Genomic DNA, 25848 nt, shown 5'->3' with positions numbered 1-25848 from the left:
ACACTTTTTGTTGTAAAACGATAGATAATAATAATATATAAGAAATATTTTTTATATGTGGATTACAAATATAATCTGTAAATGTAAAACTTTTAAGCGTGAGGACACTGCTAGTTTTTTGTTTTGTATGTTAGACAAAGACATTCATTATTGGCTCAGCGTTCTTGTTTAGTAAATTAATCTTTCGCCCAGACATTTTTTGTCCTCGGGTTTCAAACATCGCCGCGCTAATTGCATTACTGTCAACAATTACAAATGGAACCGCTAGGGCTTTCTGCTTCCGGAGCGTTCTACGAGATCCTCTACCCATCAATTAAAGTGCCTTGGGAAAGTGATTATATTTTCATGTAATTTCATTAAATCTTTCCACTTTACATGTGAATTATGGTTCATTATTTTCGGTCTGGAAGATTCATTAGAGGACAAGACTTTGAGTCATTGTCACCGATTTGGATAAATCATTTAAACGGCCGACTCTCCAATCGCTAGTCGTGTGAGGCTGAACTCTGCTAATGTCCTTCTTTTGTACGAAACGCAGCCCTAATCGGAGAAGGTTCCCGGCCGCCGCATTCTGTGGCTTGACATGGCTAATTGGTTTTGGCACACGGGGGCCTCGGGGAAGCCTAATCCATCACTTCAGGGCAGGAGTTTTGGCACTAGCTGGGGAGACATTCTCTACTTTGTCTTTTAAACTTTTCTCTAGATTTTAAGCCCTGTGTGGCGGAAATTATTGGCGTTTAATAAATAAAATATTATAATTATTATTATTATTAATACACAACACTACAGTGCCCGTTCGGAACCCTGTAGATTCTCCTTTGCATTCCAGAAAGACCCCTAAATTATTTTACGGCAGTGGGAAAAATCGAGGTGAAATTTGAACATTTATTGTATTTTCTCTATGACTGCGGCCCCCTGCTCCCAGATCCCTCTGAATTAGCGACCCCAACAGGACATATTAACCACCGAGGTATTAAACGTCTCCAGTATTCCAGGCCCCCCCGGTGTCGTCCAATAAAAGCTCAGGTCGTTTCTATTCTTCAGTAGCAAAGTAGCCGAGCTAATAAAAGTACAGCAGATCGTTTTTCATCCGAGTGGATTTACACAAACCTCGGATGTCGTGTTTGATTATGGGGTCTGTCAGTATTAATCTAACCGGGCTTATTTATTTTTTTACTTTAGTCCATTGTACATCGCTGCGGAATGTGATGTTGCTGTATAAACCGATAAATAATAATAAATCTGACATCATACGGTCCTTTGCCTTGATTTCTTATTGGTTACGTTAAAAAAAAAATTATCAACCTTCCCCAAAACCTTCTACTTTTTCTGCCTGATGTCACTCGTATGGGTCACACGTCATGAGACACGTAATCATGCCTAAAGATATGTCACCTTCCAGGAGTCCCTCTTTTCATTGATAAAGAATTAGGAACCCACACTTCATTGGTTACTTCCTGTTTCGTGCGGCAGTAGGATGTCCCTGGCGGAATCGCCAAATTAGAATGCGTATTAAATGACGACTTTAGGAGAACTTTCAAATGCATTCTTTAATTCTGTAAAAGTTGGACTGCGATCCAGTGGTTCTCACCACCGATTGGCTGCGTGTAACAGCCAATCGGTAGCAGGAATTTCATTTGAAGTCAATGGGAGCGAAAGTTGTGGGATTAGGAAAAGGGGCAAATGCGTATAGGGGGTTCTGCTGTACCCCTTGCAAGTGCATCACTTCAATTTAAAGGCAGCTCTCAGCTATGTTATGTATCGGAGTGCGTGTGATGACTGGGGTGTCCCTTTTAAGAGGGAATTGGCAAATCTCTGACAATAACAGACTTTTTTTGTCTCTCACTCCAGAGACTTTCACTGCTTCATTTCACTGGAGTAATACATCATCATCTTTTGGTTAGAAGGATGATTTCCAGATGATTAAGCACTCCAAAGAGCCTGTACCTTTTAGCTTAATGAGAAGCAGGCAATGACACCCATTTGTCAGACGGTGATGATAGATGAGATTTTTTTTTTTTTTTTTTTTTTGTCTGTCTAATTTTATCGCCTTCGTTACAACGTTAATGTTTTTCTAAGACCGGCTTTGGATTACCTTCTGTAGACTCTGCCTCCCAACCCCCGCACCCGCCAACACTGCCAGGAGCGAAAGACCTTTTTGAAATCTAAATAGTGATTATTTTTTTTATTTTTTTTTTAAGGGTTTTTTTTTAAGGGTTGTCTTTTTTTTTTTGGCCTGTGAGACATTTTCACTCCTTGCCTGATTTATAAGTATTTACTCTGGCTCAAGAACAAAATCTGGTCTTAGAGTCTCTCGTTATGGTTTCCCAAGGAGGTTCCTCACTGTAACCAAACTGTAGTGTTTTAATTTATTTACTTTAATCAATTATTTTCCTCTTTAAAAGCTTTCAGTTTTTAATTAGAAAGTCTGCGTGAGGTTTAGAGGGGAAGATTAAAGAGTCACAGCTAGCGTAGAATGACCCTTGTGAGACCCACTTAGATGAATTAGAAATGATTGGCCTTGGCAAATAGTTCTCCTTTTCTTATAAGTAAAAAAATAAGCATTTGATCCTTTTTTTTATTTTTTAACTATATTGTAACACCCCCTAGACCGTAATGTGTGAAGGGTTGTCTTCATGAAACGCAAAGGTTTCATTAGGTGGAAGCTGCAGCGAGCTGCTTCTTCCATGGTCCGATTACTCTCGCTCCTGATTGACTGCCTGCAGTCTGTGGGACTGCTGGATGCGCATGAGGAGGTCTCGTTAGACCACCGACAGCGTTAGCTGAGCTGGAGCTGAATCTCCCATAAAAAGTTAGTGAACTAAGCTTTCATAGGCATTAGAGTCCATATCATGGCTGAGGTGTCCCTTTAAATCACGCCGGATTCAGTATATTTTGGGTGTGTGGGATGCTATGCTATCCCATTCTTCTTCTGTGTCTTCTTTCCGCCAGTGGTCTGCTTCTTTTTGCACTTGTTCTTGGCCATTCCTGCATATGCGGAGCAAGTTCAGAGAAGAGTGTCCCGAAAAGATGTAGACCAAGGCCAGTAGTTAACAGAGCGGCTTGCACGTTCCCCTGCACTGTATGACCAAAAGTACGCGGACACCTGACCATCACACTATGAGCTTGTTGGACATCCCATTCCAGAACCATGGGCATTAATATGAAGTTGGCCCCTTTGCAGCCATAACAGCCTCCACTTTTATGGGAAGAGAGAGTGTCTGTGGGAATCTGTGCTCATTCAGCCAAATGGGCACTTGTGAGGTCGGGTACTGATGATGGATGAGAGAGCCTGGCTCGCCATCAGCCCTTTATGGACCTTGCTTTGTCCACTGGGAAGGAAAATGCTGCAACAGGAAAAGGTCTTCCCCAAACTGTCCCACCAAGTTGGGAATATCTTTGCATGTTAAAGCATTAACGTTACCCTTCACTGGATCTAAAGAGCCCAAACCCTGAAAAGCAACCCCAGACCACCAAACTTTACAGCAGGCACCATGCATTGCGATAGGTAACGTTCTCCTGACATCCGCCAAACCCAGACTCACCCATCAAACTTTACACCACTCCAGCCGACGCTTGGTGCTGCGCATAGTGATCTTCAGCTTGTGTGCAGCTGCTCGGCCATAGAAACTCATTTCAAGAAGCTCCCGACGCACGGTGCCTGTGCCGGTGTGTCTTCCAGAGGCAGTTTAGATCTCTGTAGTGAGTGAGGCTAGCGAGGAGAGGTGATTTTTACTCGCTTCAGCACCTAGCGGGCCCTATGACTTCTAGATGCCTCCACTTCACAGTAAGAGTCCTTACAGTAGATCGGGGAAGGAATTTCATAAACTGACTTGTGGCAAAGGTGGCCTATGACGGCGCCATGTTTAAATTCACTGAGCTCTTCATTCCAACCGTTCCACTGCCGATGTCTGTCTATGGAGATGGGTGCCTATGGGCTTGATTTTATACGCCTGTTAGCAATGAGTGCGGCAGAAACATCAAAGCCTAGACATTAGGATGTGGGTCCACATAGATTTGGCCATATAGTGTATATCGTTCTTGCCTCTGCGGGTACACGCCTGGGACACATGGGATCGGCTTAACATCCAGAGCATTGTATTCCGTATTTCCTACAAGCCCCGTTGCGTATGACCTGTGTGTTCATATGGTGTTCAGTGTCCTCGGTCACAAAGCCAGAAACGCTGCTAACGAGCAATTACTTTCATGCATTAATTAGGCAAACGCACACGGATCACCGGGGGGTCCGTTCTCTGTCCTCTGTATCCATCTCCCGAATTTCTCGCGTCGCCTGTTGATTTTCCCCGTTTTTTTGCCCCCGTCCTGACCCTTCTCCAGAACCCAGTACTGGATTAGATTAGTTTGAAACCTGCAAGTAATTTCACAGCCAAAAACAGTACACAGCTTTCCTATTTAAAGCGGTAATAAATCCGCGTCCACGCTGATTATCAAATTACCCCGATGGAGCCTTATCGGAACAGGTAAATGGCACATTACGGAGATGGGAACAAACTACTGCTTTTAACATCCAAGTTTGTAGAAAAAGTTATCTTTACCTATCCCACGACGTCTTTTGACTCGATTACAAGTCTCAGCGGTCATAATATCATAGCTTTTAGTTTTAGTTTTTATTCATTTTTTTATAATTAAAAATGCGAGCGTATCTTCTAGATTGTAAGCTCTTTTGAGCAGGGCCCTCTAAATCCAAATTGTTATATATATCCACTGTACAACGTTGCAAAATATGACGGCACTATATAAGGCGGAACAGCCTCCCAGCACAGGTGGTACTGAATGTAAGACGAGACCAACGACTGATTAAGATTTGAGTCTTTATATCGGAAGAATGTGCAGACGGTCCGAACGGTTCTCCCGTATTTCAGCCAGCTAGTTAGCGCTGATGTTGTTTACCGGTGAAGCCGGCCAGCATGCGTCCATCCAGGGTCAGCCGCGTGGGAACAGGCCTTTTAATTTGCCGGCGCTTACGAAAACATTATTCGCTTGTGCAATCGGCAAGAACTCTGGGTCATCTTAGAGGTATTTGGTGGGAACCCACGGAATGAAGTCTGCGACCTGATCCATGTGTCTCTAATCAGCTTAGAACGCGAGGGAGGACAACCATCCACAGCTTGTAAATGTCAGCTCGACAGAAGACCTGCTGGGGTGGAAAAATCTACCCGCTCTTTAACATCATCTTTCATAAGGAGAGAAGACATTTTCACATGTTTTACATACTTTTCTCTCTAGAATGGATTCTTGTGGGAGGTCCCCCCCCCTCTTTACTTACTTTTTTTGGTAATAGTGACAGATCCACTAATTACCAGAGATAAAAAAAACCAGTTATTTTGCGTATTACAGCAAGGTGGTCATTACTTGAAGAAATTGTATCCCCTTTGTTTGCCTTCATAGGCTCTGCTCCGGTTATTTGACTACGGATATTGGTTAAGAAATAGAATATTCTCTACAATGCTGCATCCCCTTGGGTCATGTTAAAGCATCGTTTATTTTCATGAATTGGGTCCCTTTTTTATAAAGACAACATACCACCCAGATACCGTTTAATAGCCTGACTCCACATCAAGATGCGTTAACTATTAAGCATTACTCTGACGCAAAGTGTAGGGCGTTTAATAAAGACAGCAAGTGGTCGAATGTTCCTGATGCCTGGACCATGCTTAGATGATAAGGCAGCTTACGTACCTCCCAACAGTCCAATTTTCCGTATTACAGTCCCATACAGCTGTCCCACTTTTGCAGGCAGTGTGGATCATGGGCTGATTGGGGAGATCTTGTCACCCCAGACTTGTTGCTCCCACGTGGCTTCCTTGTGCTCTGAAGCTGAGCACCAGGTGGTGGCTCTTTGGGTAGGGTAGGTGGCCATGGACCCTCTTGACTGAGGCTCTACCCTTCCATCTTGGTTTGGACACCTGAAATATTAGACTTTGCTCCAAAATCACTTTTTATGTACATCCTCCAGCCCAGTGGTGTCTGCTCCCTGGTCGCTCCTATGGTTCTATGGCGGAGACTACACAGACCTCTATACCATGGATTTCTCCTTTAGGGTCTATGAACCGCCCGATGCCAGGCTCCGGGATGCGAAGGGGGCAGGTAATGGGAGGTCTGCACAGTTGGTTGCGCATGCCTCTCTTCCTTCTTGCAAACCTCCACTTCCAGTCACTTGCAGCTGTTTAGGGGGCCCAAGAGACAGCTAGCTTGGGCCCCTAAAGTAATTCTGGACATGAGGCAGCTGCTCCTTCGGTGAAGGTCAACCTGAAACACTGGAACCCCTTTATAAAGAACATGAGAGATTGCCTTCTCTATATGTTCTCTTATATCTTATCCTTTTACTCTATCCTTGACCGTTACAGTACAAGGATCTGTCCGCACACTGTTTGTATGTCTTCTCGATCCTCCGGTATGATGTAATATGTGACTACGTTCTTTCACTCAAACATATTTTTTTTTTCACATGTACATGAAAAAGGCAATCAAAAAAATAACTTGCCTGTTTAGTCGGGGAGCCTACTTTGCGCAGACGTCTCTAATTTCACAATATTTGTTAACAGCCTGTCACTGAAGTGACACCGCTGCCGCTGTACATACTCCAGCTGTTACTCCGAGCAGGTCCCTCGGATCCCAGCAGGAAGACCAGGCTGCCTGCAGATGTAAAATTCACAACCTAATTAATGTTTTTGGGATTAAAATCAAATCCACGTTCACGTATGGCCAGGCAAACGAGCCTCTTATGGACGGAGCTATACGTTTGCAGCGTAGAACACAAAGGTCTCAGTGTGCAAAAAAAACCCAAAACATATGCTATTCTTAAATGAGGACATTGTTGGAGGGGTCCCATAAAGTTCCAAGCCCCCAGGCAAAAGGCAGCAGGGACTGACTCTTTAATGGCAATCACTTCGGGCAAACCTTATATCTGAAACAAGCAGCTCTTTCTCGTGTCCGTAGAGCGCCGACTGCGCGGTGTTGTATGTGTTTGCCGACTTATTGGGGAGTTATTATCCCACAGGAGGAAAGCAGTAGAAATTTAAACACGGAATTGTGGGAGAATTTCCTTAGCCACTCTCTGAAATAGTTGGTAAAACGCGGGGCCCTATAAGCGTCACGACTATTATAGGAAACAAACGCACATGTTTCTGATCCCTTTGGAGAAAATGTCCGGGGAAAGAGGAACAATAGCCAGATCCTTTATGGGACGCATATATAAATTGGATATAGAGGCAAAAGATGATCATTGGTAACCTTGTTTGCACACATATACACAGAAATCCCTTGGGGTTGTGGCAGCACTACAAGATTTCGGAGGGAAAAAACAAGTCTTCTGGCTTGTGGTGTAGACTATTGTTTAATAACGCCTCTGCCACCCCTTAGAGCTACTTTGACATTAAAAAAAACACTCGAACATTTTGAGGTTGCTAATTTCGAGAAGCATTTGCTGATGTGAATCATGCTTCATAAATAAGAAATCTCAGGAGACCTACAATCAAGAATTTTGATTTGCATAAACCTAGAAAGAATTTACATATTCATCGGTCCACAGTTAGAGAAGTTGTTTGTAAATGGAGACGATTTAGTGCTGTGGTTATTCTCCATAGAAGTGGGCGCTCCACCAAGATGACTCCGAGGGCACAATAGCACCACGGAGGAAGCCGCTGCTCTACAATTTAACGTCGCTGTTTACCTGAAGTTTGACAAAGAGAACCTTGACTCTCCCCAACGCTACTGGGAAAATGTTTTGTGGACCAATGAAACTAAGGCTGAATTGTTTTGGAAGAACATGCAGCGCTGCGTATGCCGTAAAAAGGGCATCACATACCCAGGCCCCCTGGTTCTACTCGGACGTGGGCAAATTTGTAAGGGAGCACCAACTGGAGGGAGTTAAACCAGACTTGTGGTTACCCCGTGTGATCCACAAGCTCATCAGAGCCAAGGACACTATCGAGAACATCCCAGGGCTCCCCGACGCCACAGCCAAGACTGTCTGGGCTAACGTGTCGTCGAGCAGGCTAACCAACAGACATAAAGACATGGCATGGATGGCCATTCAGGGAGGCCTCCCCCTAAGGACATTTATGCATGCCAGGGGGCTGTGCAGATATAGACACTGCCCACAGTGCATTGTGGAGGAGGAGACTTCCCTCCACTTGTTCTGGCGGTGCCCGTTTGCACAGGCCTTGTTCAGAGCCCTGGAGCTGGATCTCAAGGACTCTATCGAGAGAAAGTACCTGTCATACCATTCGGTACTTTACGGACTTTTCCCAGGGACACACACGGAGAGCGCCATTGAGGATGCTTGGCGCCTCATGTGCTGCGTAAAGGACGCTTTATGGTTTGCCAGGAACCGCCTGGTGCTGAGGAGGGAGCAGGTCACAGTCCATGACTGCCGCAGGCTTATCCACAGCCTGCTGAGAGACTACTCTCTCAAGGACAGTCTAGAGGCTGAAGACTAGCCCCATTCTCCTCGGCCCCCTTTCCCCCCCATTTCCCCAGGTTATGTTCCACTAAGTGCTAACCATATGTGTCACGTCTGGGAATGTAATTGTACAATGCTTCTACTGAGCTTTCCATAAACTGAAGTTGTACTGTAACGCGTATTGCCCTGCGCTGCGTCGCAGTACTGCTTATCGTCTATCTGTGCTAACATTACTGTTCTATGTATTCCTGCTAAAACAGGTTGATGTCTGTTTTACCATAACCAGTTTTGTATAATAAACTTAAATACAAAAAATCACATACCCAGGTCCTCTCTTCAAGAAGGCCAGCAAGGAGTCTCACTCTTCGGGGTGAGACTCAAGATCCGACCCACCCATGGGGGCGGGTTGGAATTTGTCCGAGTTCTCCGTGAGGGAACTCAGTATCGTAGTCTGGCTTCTGCTGCCTTGTGCACAGAATGCGGCACCAAAGGAGCACGCACCTCGGGCTTCCAAAAAAAAGAAAAAATCACATACCCAGGTCACCGAACCGCTTTGCATTTGCGAGGCCACGTTTATCCTGTTTTTTGATTTGGACACTGTTTACTGGCAGTGAAGCCTAAAAGGGGGGGGAATTTGTCTGGGTTCCCCTTGTGGGGACCCAGTATCGTATTGGGCTTCTGTTGCCTCTTCGGAGCACAGAATGCAGCACCAAAGGAGCACGCACCTCGGGCTCCAAAAAAAAGAAAAAGAAAAAAAAAAATTACATACCCACATGGAAACATCATCCCAACTGTGAAGTCTGGTGGAGGGAGCATTGTGATTTGGGACTGCTTTGCTGCCTCAGTATAATGTCAGGGTGGCTGTCCATCAACCAATTGGGTGATACAGAAGGAGAATGACCCTAAACATCAAGACTCCAATAGAGCCGTTCACACCAGACATCCTAGGAATATGCCCGAGCTTAAGCAGTTCTGTAAAATCCTCCTGAGCGTTGCTGGGTCTGATCCGCCGCTAATGGAAGCGCTTGTTTGAGGTTATTGCTGCCAAAGGAGGTTTAACCAGTTACTAAATCCAAGGGTTCACTTGCTTTTTCCACCGGCTCTGTGAATGTTTAATGGCTGCCTTCAATAAAGGTATGGAGGATTATCATTGTTTGTGTGTTGTTAGCTTAAGCACATTGTGTCTATTTAAACTTGTGAATTAGATGTGTGTGTATGTGTGTGTGTATGTGTGTGCGTGCGTTTATGTATCTTATCATTATCACAGTTTTCCAGGGTCTATAAAGCAGATAGTTTATCCGATTCAATTAGTTTTTTGGTTCTCTGGAATCTATTAGCTGCCGCATGGTCCAGAAGGCCCACCCAGCTATAAACACAGAATCATTTGCGTCTGCTGTCTTGTTTGTGATAATTTTTTTTTTATTGCTACTTCGGTTTCATATGTCGGACTAATCACTTCCACATTCTGATTAAACTATCAATTGAAACCACGTGGAAACATTGCCATTGGAATCTATCAGATGCATACCCCTCCTGAAATATGAATACTATTCTTCACGTCAAATGTCTTTGCTTTTACTTTAGGTTGTGACTTCATTCCTTTAACCTAAATATTCTATGCTTTTAGTTTTTTTTTGTTTGTTTTTTTTAAATGAGGAAACTGTGAAGGCCAATTTGCTGATAAATGCCCCGCTACCCCATATCCTTGGCCCCAGGGCATGCATTAGTATAATGGAATTAGCTTTAATTAAACTAGCCTGGCGAGGAATGTATGAGTCTGAAATAAAGCGTTAATTGCGCATGAACACCCTCGGAATCTTGAAAAGTTCAGGGATCTAGATTTCTAATGACCGCTGTGGTGCTGAGTTTTGAAATCCTCATGGAAGAGGCAATATCTCATTTTAATTGACATGACTGCACGTTAACCTCCACTAAGTGTGTGAATTTATGATTTCCAGATTTTTCTCCAACCATTACCTTTTTTTCATGGTAGAAATTAGTTTGTGTTTCTCTACACGGCCTGTACTGAGGCTCTACTGAACTGTTAATATCTTTTTATTTATAAAGCGCCAACAATTCCTGCGGCGCTTCTTAAAGTCCATATATTCAAAGGGTCTGCGGAAACTAGAATGCATAGACTGAGAGAAACCGATACATTAGGTGAAGAGGGCTCGGCTCACAAGCTTACAGTCTAGAAGATGGAGCTAAGTTTTCAAGTCACAAATATATTCATGACAGTTTATGCTGGGACACTGGCGGGGCACTGTGATGGTTGGGGCACGTTGATGGTTGGGGCACGTTGATGGTTGGGGCACGTTGATGGTTGGGGCACGGTGATGGTTGGGGCACGGTGATGGTTGGGGCACGGTGATGGTTGGGGCACGGTGATGGTTGGGGCACGGTGATGGTTGGGGCGCGGTGATGGTTGGGGCGCGTTGATGGTTGGGGCGCGGTGATGGTTGGGGCGCGGTGATGGTTGGGGCGCGGTGATGGTTGGGGCGCGGTGATGGTTGGGGCACTTTGATGGTTGGGGGCACGGTGATGGTTGGGGCACGTTGATGGTTGGGGCACGTTGATGGTTGGGACACGGCGAAGGTGGGACACGGCGAAGGTGGGACACTGTGATGGTTGGGGCACGGTGATGGTTGGGGTACGTTGATGGTTGGGGTACGTTGATGGTTGGGGTACGTTGATGGTTGGGGTACGTTGATGGTTGGGGTACGTTGATGGTTGGGGCACGGTGATGGTTGGGGCACGGCGAAGGTGGGACACGGCGAAGGTGGGACACTGTGATGGTTGTGGCACGGTGATGGTTGGGGTACGTTGATGGTTGGGGCACGGCGAAGGTGGGACACGGCGAAGGTGGGACACTGTGATGGTTGTGGCACGGTGATGGTTGGGGTACGTTGATGGTTGGGGCACGGTGATGGTTGGGGCACGGCGAAGGTGGGACACTGTGATGGTTGGGACACTGATGGTGTTCTACAGCTTCTTTGGTTCCCAGCATGAGTGCAACATATTGGGGTGCATCCTCTAAGGAGGGAGTTTGCAGGAAGATGAGAATTTCAACTACCTATCACTTGATTATAAAGGGAAAACCCCATTGAGCTTCTCCTGTATAATGTATAATTCATAAGGGACTTCCTTAAAACTCTCATGCCTGATTTAGCTATGCATTTTCTAGGGAAAGGAGCTGACCCAGAAATTCCTTCAGATATATTATTATAACAACTTTTATTATATAGACAACCAAATGGTTCTAATGACATTTCTAATGAAAACAGTGGGTTGTCAGGCGCCAAAAATGTCCTTAATGAGGCACCTATGTTCAAGCAGGGTTTATAGAAGGTGACCGTGAGAATCTCCCCAGTCACCCCCGTGCCCTGAGACTCTCAGAGGCACATCCTGAGCATTCTAAATTATGAACATACAGCTCTCTTACATGTTTGCATTGAATTTTGGCAATCCTGTAAATTAATGTTACGTCAGATTGGCACGAACCTACATCATTTTGCAGATAGCTTTATTTTAAGGCTGATGTAAAGGCTTCGTTGATAAACTCTCCAGATGTTCGTTGGTAATAAATCTCACTTACGTTGTATGAGTACATAAACTTTCTAAACATGAAGGATCGCATTCATAGAAGGAAAAACAAGGAGAAATAGAAAAGCAACCCCCCCCTATTCCAAATAATTGGGAACACATAAAGAAGAAATTCCGGCCATGTGTGTTGAATTTAAAATTCTAATTATTATCTAGAGGCCAAAGTTTGGTCTACATGAGATATATTCTTAGCTGAGTTTAGGTCAGCACTGCGTGTTCCAAACATGTTTGGCTATAAATAATGTAATGTATTGTTTAATAATGATCACTGGGGAGAGCTCTCTGGTATTTTCTCATCAAATCAGAATTTTATTTATTTATTTCACCCCATAAACCATTTAAAAAAAATAAATTCTTAAAGCTTGCATTGTGACACAGAATAACGTCTGCATTAACTGTAAAGAGAAATGATGAGAATGTTTTGTGCACTCTATACATCTCGCATGTTATTAAATTACCCCCCCCCATGTTATAACCTGTTATGTGTCAGGGCCCGAACTTGGAGAAAGGTTTTCATAGCTGGCTATTATTTTATGAGGCATGCATACATTATGGCAGTATGTGGTATAGGATCATAAGGAGGCTCTTATGGTAGAAAGAATTATGTACAATGGAAGGGCAAGAAAAGAAGGCACAGATCAATGACGCTCAACTCATCCATATAACCATTGGCTGCGATAGGTGGCTCTGGTTGAGCTTGAGACCCAAGATGAAAAAGAAAATATTATAGTATTGAATAGAAATATTATATAAATATATTCTATTTAATAATTATTATATTATTAATATATATGTTATAATATATTAATATAGAGAAAATATAAAAATATTCCTAAATTATTCTTTTTATATTATTAATATATATGTAATATATCAATATATAGAAAATATAAAATAATAACAGATTCCTATATTATTATTATTATTATTTTTATATTATTAATATATATATATATATATATATATGATATATTAATATATAGAACGTAACAGATTCCTACATTATTTTTAATATTAATATTTGTATTATAATATATTAATGTATAAAAATTATAAAATTATAAGATTCCTATATTATTATTATTACTAATAATATAGGAATAACTAAGTGTGAAATGTGAAAGACCCAAGTCAGCCAGACTGAAGTTCTTTGTTTCATTTTTTTTTTTTTTTTGCAACAAAGCATAAAAAGTTAATGTTTAGTGTTAATAGTAACATGGACACAGCCTAGTGCTAACTAGTAATCAGGAAAAAAATATATGGGCTTCATTATTAGCCCTATATAAGAAACAAAGGCTTCATTTTGTTACTAAACAGAGTCCGTGTATATACGTTCAGCAGAAATAATGGCATTTTGGTTCATTTGTTTCCTACGCGAGGAAGTGGAATACTATATATATAAATGACTTGGCACCTCCAAAGCCAAAGGGCAAGCTTGTCTCCCCCCCCCAAGGATTTGTGCAGACGCGGTAACATTAGCTGCTGTGTGCATGCTATTTGTCACATTTTGGAGCTGAAGCATTTACATGCTCTATTAACTGTGTAAATCGCAGTATTTATAATAAAAAAAAAAAAGACAAAAACAAAAAAAAAACGTTTTTTACTGACTATTAAAAAAAAAAACTTTTTTTTTTTTTAACAGTAGGCAGTTAAAGAGAATAGTGGCTAGATTTTTAACTGAATATGGTTCACTGAATTTTTTACATTTTGTTGGTAAATACTCATACTGTAGTATGAGTGTGTACGTGTGTATATGTATAGTGCTGGAGTCAGTCTATGAGAGTGTGAGTGTATACTGTAGTATGAGTGTGTACGTGTGTATATGTATAGTGCTGGAGTCAGTCTATGAGAGTGTGAGTGTATACTGTAGTATGAGAGTATACGTGTGTATATGTATAGTGCTGGAGTCAGTCTATGAGAGTGTGAGTGTATACTGTAGTATGAGTGTGTACGTGTGTATATGTATAGTGCTGGAGTCAGTCTATGAGAGTGTGAGTGTATACTGTAGTATGAGTGTGTACGTGTGCATATGTATAGTGCTGGAGTCAGTCTAAGAGAGTGTGTGAGTGTATACTGTGGTCTTAGTGTGTAAGTGTGTGTATATATCTAGTGCTGGAGTCAGCATTTTTATTGTATTGTATTGTATTGTGTGAGATTTAGTATGTAATTTTATATATGTATCGTGTTAGCCATTGTGTATGTGTATGTGTATAAAAGTGTGGTGCTAGCGTGTATGGTGTTTGTTATAGTATGACATTGGGATGAGTGTGTATGTCTGCATATAATGTAGGGCTGCAACTAACGATTATTTTAATAATCGATTAATCGGCCGATTATTTTTTCGATTAATCGATTAATCGGATAAAAAAAAACAATATGCAAATTTTTCGTTTATTTAAAAGAATTTAATGAACTGGATGTTAAAAAACAACTTAAAATTTACATTAACATTCTTATTTTGTTATGATGTAATAAAAAACAATATTTTCAAAGTACAAGAACCCAAACACAATATTTATGAAACAAAATAACCCCAAACATTCTGAAAAGAGGTGGACTATTACTGTTCAAGAAACTTTGCCCCAGCACTTTGCACTTTGCACTTTGCACTTTGCACCCAGCACTTTGCACCCAGCACTTTGCACCCAGCACTTTGCACCCAGCACTTTGCCCCAGCCCTGGCACTTTGCATCCAGCACTTTGCACCCAGCATTCAGCACTTTGCACCAGCACTTTGCACTTTGCACCCAGCCCTGGCACTTTGCACCCAGCACTTTGCACCCAGCCCTGGCACTTTGCACCCAGCACTGGCACTTTGCACCCAGCACTTTGCACTGTGCCCCTGCACCCAGTCTCTAACTCTGCCCTGCACCCAGCCCTGCCCCCACATTCTGCCCTGCACCCACTCTGCCCTGCACCCACACTCACACCCTGCCCTGCATCCCCACCCCCACTCTGCCCTGCACCCAGTCTCCCACTCTGCTCTGCACCCACACTCACACCCTGCATCCCCACCCCCACTCTGCCCTGCACCCAGTCTCCTGCCCTGCACCCCCCACCCCCACTCTGCCCTGCACCCCCACCCCCACTCTGCCCTGCACCCAGTCTCCCACTCTGCTCTGCACCCACACTCACACCCTGCATCCCCACCCCCACTCTGCCCTGCACCCAGTCTCCTGCCCTGCACCCCCCACCCCCACTCTGCCCTGCACCCCCACCCCCACTCTGCCCTGCACCCCCACCCCCACTCTGCCCTGCACCCACACTCACGAACCGCTCTGTGCGAATGGAGCCACTCGCACAGAGCGAACCGCTCTGTGCGAATGGAGCCACTCGCACAGAGCGAACCGCTCTGTGCGAATGGAGCCACTCGCACAGAGCGAACCGCTCTGTGCGAATGGAGCCACTCGCACAGAGCGAACCGCTCTGTGCGAATGGAGCCACTCGCACAGAGCGAACCGCTCTGTGCGAATGGAGCCACTCGCACAGAGCGAACCGCTCTGTGCGAGTGGAGCCACTCGCACAGAGCGAACCGCTCTGTGCGAGTGGCTCCATTCGCACAGAGCGATTCGCTCTGTGCGATCCGTGCACATAGACATGAAGAATACTTACCTCCGGAACGCGTCACATCCGTCACGTAGCTAGAAGGCGGAGACTGCAGAGCGTGTAGCAGAAGCGGGGAACGCTCGCGGAGGTAAGTAAAAGGAGCCGAGTGCTCCAACAACGAATTGATCACTCGATTAATCGATAACGGAAATCGTTATCGATGATTTCCGTTATCGATTATTATCGATTTTATCGATTCGTTGTTTCAGCTCTAATATAATGTTAGCGTGTGTATTAGTGTGTGAGGTTAGCATGTATGTACGTGAGCATAGAATGTTAGCGCGTGTGTATGTTACTGTAAGGTGTTAGTGTTTGTGAGCACAGAATGTTAGCATGTGTCTGTTACTGTGTGGTGTTAGTGTGTGTAAATGTATGTTAGTGTAAGGCTCGACAAACCCCAGGCACCAGGAAAATAACAACATGATTCGGGAAGAAAAAATATCTGACTCCTGACTTTTTGGGCTGGCTCTTAGATCCGAATCAAATTTTTTAACCGCTGCTGTATACAGCCCTGGGGGGGTTATTACTGTGTTCAGCACTGGAGTTTATGCTTGGGACTTTCCTTTTAAGACCTAGGCGTACCTTCAGGTTTAAATTCAAGCACAAAAAAGACCTTATTTCCCTCCCTGTTAATATAATAACATATGTGCTGCACCAAACCATTACTGGGAATATCTGCTGAATAACATACATCAAGCTGTTGTATTGGAACCGGATTTAAAGTCAATCGGGGTGTATAGAACTGCTTTAGTAGTAGTACCTCACATGTCTTTGTGGTGTCAGGACTAATGTTACCAGAACCTAGACTGGCAGAAGTTTCTCAGCTTGCTGGAGATCATTAGATTTTCCCCCAACAAAAAGAAAAATAGACCTTCGCACGTGGTGGTGGATTTTCCCTTCAGGTCACCCGCTTCATGGCAGAGTTCTTTACTTCTAAGTAAGAGAACACTACTTCATGCAGCTCTTAATCCTTGCTCAATAGGGGAAGATCAAAAGTTCCGGTAAGTCACCCAGGGCCGCTATTCCGAGTTTCACAAAACACAGATTATCCGCACTGAGATCTGGAGTAGTCTCTCACTGTGCAGAACAACCATAAATGTACTGAAACACAATCATCTCCAAGTCAGAAGGGAACCATGTATTCAAAAAGTAGAAAGAACATGTGCGTTGGCTGTAATCCTCTTTGGGAGCTGACCCCGTTTGTAACATGTGGGAAAAGCTGGTAAAACTGAAACTAGACTCTGCTTTCCAGCACTCGAGTGGCACTCGGATTACCGCTCTACACGGCCATGGATTTTGCAGCCTACTTATGTTAAAGGCAGTATTGCCAGCGTTGATGGGACATATGAATGACAATCATAAATAATGGTATGGATCAGCATGACAGTACTGATATAAATATATGAAGTGATCCAATTGCCTAAATCCAATAGAACCTAGGAAACAATATGGCGGTAATTTAGAATCATTCACCTCTGCAGTGAAGCTAATGAATGAGATCATGCAACGGGCTCTCCCACTTCCCAGCTGGCTGCCCATTTAACGTTTTAGAAAATTAATTCTGCTTTTGGGTGCCTGTGGTGGTCTCCAAGCCCGAGCCAAACTTGTTAGTGCTACAATAAAAATGTGCTTAAAAAGTGTCAATTTGGCAAAGATTGGAGCATCAGGAACAGCATAACGTAGTGAATGAGCTTAGTTATATGGGTCTCGGAAAGCTTATCTGCTAACATATGTATAAAGTCCCAGAAGGGGGGAATTTTGGGGGAAGACCACAATACTTGAGGCATTGTGGGTAATGGTTGTTTTTGATGTCCCTTTGTGTGTCAGATATGGGTATTAAATATATGATTGTATAAGAAACCATCCTCATGGAAGAAACAGTTAATAAATGGCTTGATAAATGAGTCCATGTCATTTCTAACTTAGTGGCCTTTACGCTGCAGTCCATTTGTTGGCTTGCAGGGCATATTGATGTTTCTTGTGGGTTCTAGGAAAATGATTTTAAAGTGTAGAATGTACTTTTTGTTTTCATTTTGTGATCGCTTTTTGGAGTTTAGTCAGGGAATTAAAACCAAACATTTTCAAACACCATTACCACCAATTAAAGTCAGTGAATCAATGTTTAGTGGATTGCTCCATAAGTTTTTTTTGGTTTCAATTTTCCTAAAAATTGCACATTTTCTTGGGTGACCATACGTTTTTGTGTCTCTTTGTTAGGGAAAGCATACCCGCATGCTGCTTTAAATAATTCATTTTCTCTATGGTGTTCTGAGTTACTCATTGACTCTTAAGATAGAAAATATTCATATCATAAATCAGCAAATGGAATTTCAGTGCTGATTTTATCATTTAATGCGATTGCAGTAGTTAAGGAGCCGTGGCCTCGCTAAGATGCATTGCTTCGTTCCAGAAATAGAGCAAGTACATAGTTTTACAATGTTATGTGCTTACTGATTGTATCTTATGGGAGAGCTGCCCCGTTTCCATGTCACCAGTCTACACCAGTTCACCTGGCTAGCTATTACTGGTCTTAAAGGAGAACAAAACGCGTCCCATAATAACTATAGGATACTATAGTATTTTTTGAGGCAACACACCAGTACTACTTAAATTGACCGCGTCTTAACTGCCCTTTCTGTCGACATTCTATTTGTAGTATTGAACATAAATGATCCTTTTCTTTCCCATTAAAGGATATCATCTTCCTTCTATAGGATTACGTTGATGATGTATACAGAATAATTAAGGTTAAAAAAGAAGAAATAAATCAGGGTTCCCCAATAGTTGCATCAGGACGCACACTTGCAGGTAGAAATGTGAACAGTCTGTATTCGGTTTAAGCCTTGGCTGGACTTGCCTTGTGAAGAGGAGTTGTTTGGACGCAGTTATCTCATTGCACTTATATGTAGGAGAAACATTTGCCGTACTTTGGTGCAGTGGCGGGTGTCTAGAAGGTTGCATGGTAATGCTTGGGCCATACCAATTAGGGAAATGGGAGGGGTGATCCCTTTGCCCAGGGCCTTTGCAGGGAGTTTGGGGCCTCCACTGGCACAGAGAAGTCTTCAGTGGCTCCCTTCGTGTCTTTGGGTCACTATGGACTCTGATGACTGTGTTATGATGTCCATGTGTTCACCAGGCGACACCTGCCCCTTACCTCACTCTACTGACCCCAGATTGACTAAGGTTATGCTTTGGGTGAAACACATTAGAAGTGGGGAGGGGGAGCACTCTCGGGGGTACCCACCGCATCACTAAACCATAAGGCTACCATTCACACACCCCTGTGGTAGTTATTAATGAAGTCTTGCAAGTATCTGTTAGGAGCCATTCCTAAATCTGCTCTAGTGGCGGGATATATATACATATGCTGTGGATGTGATGCCCCCACTTTGAACGCACATGGACTTTACCATATTTTATGGCTTGATTGTTAGTTATTCACTTTCACAGTTTGATTTTTGGCATGAAAAGTTCCAAAAATGTCAAACAAACCTGCCACTACGTCAAATTAACCCCGAGTTTGGCATGACTACCATATTCCAGGCAAAATTTGGCAACAAGCTGTTTGTACATCAACGCAATCTCAATTTTCCCAATTTTATTTTAAATGTGCCTTTGACACCTTTATACAGAACTTCCCCAGACTGCCTGCCTTGGACTTTTTAGAAAGAACCTCTGTTTACATTTTAATAAATTCCAGATAATTAGTTGCATGTGCACAGCTTGTTTTTATTGTGTTTTTTTATTATGACACTCCTTAGAAACCCGCTTTTAATTGCCGCTACTGAGTGGTGTTCTGGGTAGCAGTAGCACATCGTAAATCTGCTCCAGAGAACAATGTGACGAAAAAAAATTCCTGACAAAACATTTCTCCTCGCAAATTCTTTTGCAAGTTTGCTCCCAGGAGCTGATTTGGAAGTGTGATTTGCAACCGGGGCACCAGATAATTTCAACTGTCAGGGAAAACACTGGCAGCCTGTTCTATAGATTCTCTTATTTTGTTATATATATATATATATATATATATATATATATATATATATATATATATATTAATCTTTATCATGTTCATAGGGAATTTTATTAACCTTCTTACAACTTCCTTCATGTTCCTGATTGCCAAGTTTGTTCAGTTAGAATTAGTTTAACATGGTTAAATATGGGGTTACGCATCAAAGGAAACAAAAAAAAGTTGACATTCACAAAGTAAATGCACATTTCGTGAAAATGGCTTAATACAGTAGCCTTTTTTTCTCCTTATAAATGTTAAGAGCTATGGAAAATAAATTGACATTTCTGATTAGACTCCAATAACAGAATAGTAAACATTCCAAATTAATCATAGAGAAAAAAAAATATAATTTTTTTTTTTAAAATAGCAGAACCTGTTGGCAGCCGGCAGAGATTTTTGTAGTGGCCACTTGTTTTCGGAGATTGGTCTAGATAGGCAACAGGGTGACCTCGCTGGCCGGCTAACCTGCTATAAGTAATGATTTACAGCATAAATACACAGCTACTCAAGTTTAGTTTTTTTTTTTTTAGCAGAAAAGCTATCACTTTTGGGGTTTAACTTTGTCAATTAGTGAATATGGGTAGGTGGTCTCCTCCAGTCGTGTTTTCCCTCCTGTCGTGATTGCAAGGCTGAGCTTATAGCCGTAATCCTCTTAGTGATACTCTACACATGTAGAACAAAGTTCCCATCCCCAGATCAATGGGGGCTGATTTGCAAGCGCTCCGAATTAGCTTTTTTCTCTGAATAGACGTGACATCTGGTGGAAATCGTGGTGCTGGATAGTGAACTAAAAGAGACCTCTCACTAGCCAAGGTGAAAAGAAGGGGGCACACCCTGGTGGCTTTGGAAGAAACAAAGCAAGTTTAGCCTCTATTTGACTGAAAGACCCTTAAATCGTTGATGGGAAGAGTTGATGAAAGAACCCAATTCCAACCTACATAAAAGGTTACACGAGGTCCTTGTATCCTATTGTATTTTGAGAAGCCATCCAGAAGAATTGCATCTTAAGATCGTAGCTGACAGAGAGGTGCGAGTCTGCCATTACCAGCTCGTTATTGTTTCCAATTATAAAATGGATGATTTTGACCAAATAATGTGTGGAAACCAATGGTTTTGTATATTTCACATTTTTTTATGGGCTTCTAGAGGATTGTCTTTCACTTTCATGTCAGATACATATTTCATGGCACATATATAAGGAATATTCAGAAACGTGCATAAATCCAACTCAGAACCATGCTCTTTAAATTGAGATGCGATGTCTTCATCTCAGGACGTGGTAGGAATTGTTTCGTTGTATGCCAAACTTTAGTAAAGACAATAAAAAAAAAATCTCTAAATAAAACAGTGCAGAGGGAGTTACCAGCAAGCAGCGGTATTGGTTTGTGTCACAAACCTTAATATTAATTAAAAACTGAGTACATGATGACCCGAGTTGATAAAACTCAGACTCAAACTCAGATAAAAACTCGAGTGCAACTGGTGCTTTCAGATATGAATTGCTGTACCCTAATGGGCCAGTTGGCACCGGCAGCTGCACCCCTGTCTCCTTCCACTCCGTGTGGTGGGGGTTTTATCTAAAGCATGGCGGATGGGTTGGTTATTATGTGCTCTGTGATATCAAATACATCTAAGGGTAGACATGTGATTTTAATTGTTCTACCCATACCCTGCTTAATGATAAGACAGCGGCAATAGGCATATACTGCCAGCTCCCGAAATATCAGTGGTGGGAAAAGACCTAGGTCTCCGAGGAATGACCCAAAAGCCGGTGCTTCTACAGAACGTGTAAGGGTGGCAAATCGATTTGATCAAGCCATTGAATCAGAACTAATGATAACTTCAAGCTTGTGTTACCTCCAACGGCCATACATACTAAGGGATATTGTAGGTGTGCATAGGGCCACCATCAAAAATCTTGGGGACCTAAAGACAGGGCCCCATGTTCCTTCCATGGCCGCATGCTTGCAATAGGGGCACCAGCCCCTAAAGCTCACAATGGGCTGCCAGGCGAGCAACGGCCCAGAGATGGGTCGTGGGTCGTGATGGCCCAGTTCCGAGTAGCATGCCATGAGGGCAAATACGGGGGCCCGTGAGAGATCAGAGAGGCTGGGCCCCATACACAAGAACTGGTTGTACCCCCTGAGTCCTAAGTGTGCGGGAGTATGTATGCTTTCAGGATCTTCCTTCATGAGTCAACCTGCTTAATAAGTATTTTGTTCTGCTAGATCCATTACAGGCGTAATATGTCAGGAATATAAAAACATTACTCTACAAGATCAATTATTCTTGTATTTGTATCTCTCAAGTCTCTTTGTTTTAATGCGAAACACTCCTGCGTTTGGGAAGTTTCTTCTCTGCACACTACTCAATTTCTTTGATAAAGTAGTCCCCAGCAGCTCCCGTATTCATCATACTCTTAGACCTCTCTAAAATATATCATAGATCGCCAACGTCCGGAAGGAAAATGAGATCACATTTTAACCTTTTGCATGTTACACCATTAATGCGTTCCACCTGATAACTTCTCCCCGGAACCTCTGAAAGTACCGGCAGAGCTTTACACAATGACATATTATCTCATGTTTTTCTCTTTCTCCAAACAGGCCACAGAGACGTTGTTTCGAATGGGTGTCACCAGAGGTTACATTAAACCAATAAGGCACGGAGAGGTAAGCATTCTCACACGGTTTATTTTTTCTATGTCTGGAACCGTTGAAATATTGAACCATAACGCATAGATAGTGACGGCGGAAGATAAGAAATCGGTCAACAGTAACATAGTAGTTAAGGTTGCGAGAAGAAACAAGTCCATCAAGTTTAAGCTCGCTGCTGATCAAGAGGAAAGCAAAAAAACTCTAATTAAAGCGATTTCCAATTGTGCCTAAAAGGGGAAAAATACTAAATGGCATCTGATATCTCACTGGATCCTGTATCCCTGTATGTTCATCGAGACCATATTTAAAGGCATCTATCTATATGCCCAGTGCTCCAAATCTTTCGGAGGAGCAAACCCTAGTCCAGGCTGATTGGGTGAGACTTGCACTGACGGCAGCCAATCATCTGTCAGACAGACAGTTACAAAAAAGTGAGATGTATGACATCAGATGAAGATTCCTATACCAAATAAGAACCGGCCTCTATTAGAGACACGTTTAATGCTCCTCTGATGCTACCCATCAGATATTTACCGTTTTGTTTTAGAGAATAACCATTTTTGATCATTTCTGATAAAACCAAACAGTTTCTATTTGTCTGGTGAGACGTCGGAGGTTTTATTTTACCGGCGGCGAGTTTGGCTTCCAGCCTTTGGTAATCGTAAACACAAGTTTTCGTGAGCGTAATGAGTGCCTGTAAACGGATTATCTGAGAGGACATCGAGACGAGATACTATCTTATCTCGGTATTTACACAAAGATTACAATATCGCGGCGGGGCTTTTGGCGCTGACCTTAAAATAAGAAGATGCCAAGAATCAATTATATCAGCCAGGTTGGCGAGAGCCTCAGGTACGGCTTCCCCTTGAACAACAAAGAGAGGATTATGTGGAGCATCACGAAGAATGAATTGTTTGATTGAGAAACTAGGATTTGGATGAAAGAAACAGTGTTTAATGTAACATGTATACGATGCAACTTGAGTCCGAATAGAACTTGCCATGTACATCAATTTTCAGGACAGTATTTGAAGGGCCTTTTTTGTTTTTTAGATTTTACATTTTTTTTTTGTTACGTCATTAAGGCACCTTAAAAATAAAAGTATTTTGTTACATTCATTTTAATATAGAACCCAAATAAGCTCCTGTTTACTAGTAATAGGAGGGTAATCCAAGATTCCTAGAGTCTACATTTTACAGTTCCGTAAACTAAATACACCTATGCAGTGGTGCCTGCAGAATAAAAAAAGGAATATATATACATGCATACATACACACACCACACACGCACTACTGGTCAAAAGTTTGGGGTCACTGAGCTGTTTTCATGGAAAACAAGGACATTTCTGGTTGTAACATAATGACAAAAGGGGTTTTTTAACCATCAATCAGCCTTTTAAACTTAAACTTGGAACGGCGAACACAACGTGCCATTGGAACACAGTAGTGATGGGAGCGATAAAGGGCCATTGGAACACAGGAGTGATGGGAGTGATAAAGGGCCGTTGGAACACAGGAGTGATGGGAGTGATAAAGGGCCGTTGGGACACAGGAGTGATGGGAGTGATAAAGGGCCTCTGTACGCCTTTTCCAGCTACAATAGAAACAAAAGAAATACATTTTTTAAAAAAAATATTTCTGTTTTAAAACCTGCACCAAAACAAATGAGTTTAACCGTTATTGCCACTGTTCGACGTGGCTTTCACATAATAAAATAATGTGGCTATCAAGCCATTCAAAGATAATCCAAACTGCAATAAAAAAATTAGTAGGCACAAAATAACTTTACTGAGAAGGAGAATTTAGAATGTTTTTATTAATCCATATGAATGCATCCGTTCCTGGCTCCTTTATGTTTTTGCAGCCCTGAATTATTATTTTTTTTTATTATTATTGCTATAGCAGAGCTTTTGGTTTTTCAAATTTTGTTACAAAACGGCCAGCAAATGTTTGAAGTAAACTTTTTTGCATACGTGCCTCCCGTGCTACCAATACATTTAAAATCTTCCTTCCCGCTTCCACGTTCTGCATGGCTTTCCCCGGGTAAGATGTCGCTACTATAACGAACCAGGTTGATTTTAGGAAGCTTTGGCATAGAAAAGGTCTTACAGAATCCCTTTGGGTGAATTGTTTGTGAATTAATCATGCATTTCTCGAGTAGCAGTTGCAGTAGAACTCTACTGATTTTGGCTCGACCTACTTTTTAATGTTTAGGTCAGTAGGAAATATATCTATAAGCGCATGAGCGATAGTTGCCGGTAACTAAAGACGCCAGGTCTTAATGTAAAGAGACCTTTGTCTTTGAAGCACTTGTATTTCTTGGTTGCTTGTTTATTGGCCTCCCGAGAAGTCGTGCTTCGCTGCTGCATTTTAATATACGTTTTGTAGGGTCTCTGTAGTAAGATGTCTAGTAACTCACCCCCCCCTATAAGAACCTCTTATACCCTTGTGTTTAATTTGGCTTTCGGTTACCCCGTGGATGTGAGTTTTCTATGAGAATTTCCAGAGGTCTAACATTCTCGGAGACCTCAGACCACAATGTTGTTCTTGGAAAGTATAACTCTCCAGCGAAAGGTTACTTGGCCTTCACAACCTCCTAAGAGAGTGCAAATGTAATCCCTTTAGGATACTGTTTTATTATTAATAATCTGCAGAGTTTTATAGCTCACAGGTATATATTTTTAGTGGGAATATTTAACAGGTTTTTTTTGCTACGTAAACATTGCCGTCGTGTTGCGTTATTACAGCGAGTAATAGCTGAAGTGGAATTAGTGTTTCTTCTGCGTTCCAGCTGTCTGCTGTAAGTTAAATGAGAACATGAAGTCATTTTAGGAGTACAGTATTAAGTCAATCTTTTATAATAGCATTACGTATGCGATTATTAGGTGCTTAGGGAATATTTCCATATGTTAGACCAATGACTGGTCGGTTTGATATTGTTAATCACTGACGTGGCCAAATTAAAGTACGGGTCTGTGGTTCTCATCTTCTCCAGCCATGTCCCAAATGGAGAAGTCCCAAATGCAGAGGCCAACACGCGGTGGAGACTTGCCCCAATGCTTAGTCTTAGAATGGTCTTCACGGCTTTTGTGCCCCTTGGGGGACCTGGTTTGGAAGCATTTCTGTCATTCTATTGAGTGACCTTCAATTCCAACACTGCTGTGTTATAGCACCCACTGGGTTTATATTACGTCTCCGTCTTAACCTCATCTGATCGGTGTTGGAACAGTAGAGTCTGCCCTGGAAGACCTGTTGATTGCAATCTGTACAATTAATTGTAGAAGATGTTAGTTACCTGGTACGATTGGTAAACACACATGGATATGTATTTAATAAATATTCAATCGGTTGGGTTGTCTCTAAAAACTGGTCCAACTCAACAAGTCAGTAGTCCTTGCTTGGCCTAGGGGACCTAACTACAGCTCAATTTCTTTGAGCTCCCCCAAGGTCAGACTCTGAGAAATTACTCGGTGTAGAATCCCAGTGGTGTTGATTTGTGGCTGAACGCCACTGCATTTTTAGCAACTTAACTCTATCCTAATCTCT

At 42.5% G+C, this 25848-nt stretch overlaps 1 protein-coding gene across 1 annotated transcript in view; it reads left to right on the top strand.

The window, feature by feature from the left end:
• TMEM135 (transmembrane protein 135) overlaps positions 1-25848 on the top strand; it is a 120474-nt gene that overhangs the window by 34068 nt on the left and 60558 nt on the right. The window contains exon 5 of the mRNA XM_053456562.1: positions 22253-22318. Coding sequence (XP_053312537.1) covers positions 22253-22318 — 66 coding nt within the window. The remainder of the gene's footprint in view (positions 1-22252; positions 22319-25848) is intronic.

The sequence above is a fragment of the Spea bombifrons genome, chromosome 2 (genome assembly GCF_027358695.1).
Source record: "Spea bombifrons isolate aSpeBom1 chromosome 2, aSpeBom1.2.pri, whole genome shotgun sequence".
NCBI classification, from domain to species: Eukaryota; Metazoa; Chordata; class Amphibia; order Anura; family Pelobatidae; genus Spea; species Spea bombifrons.
Note: the sequence above shows the minus strand (reverse complement) of the source record. Positions and strands in the feature narration are given on the sequence as shown.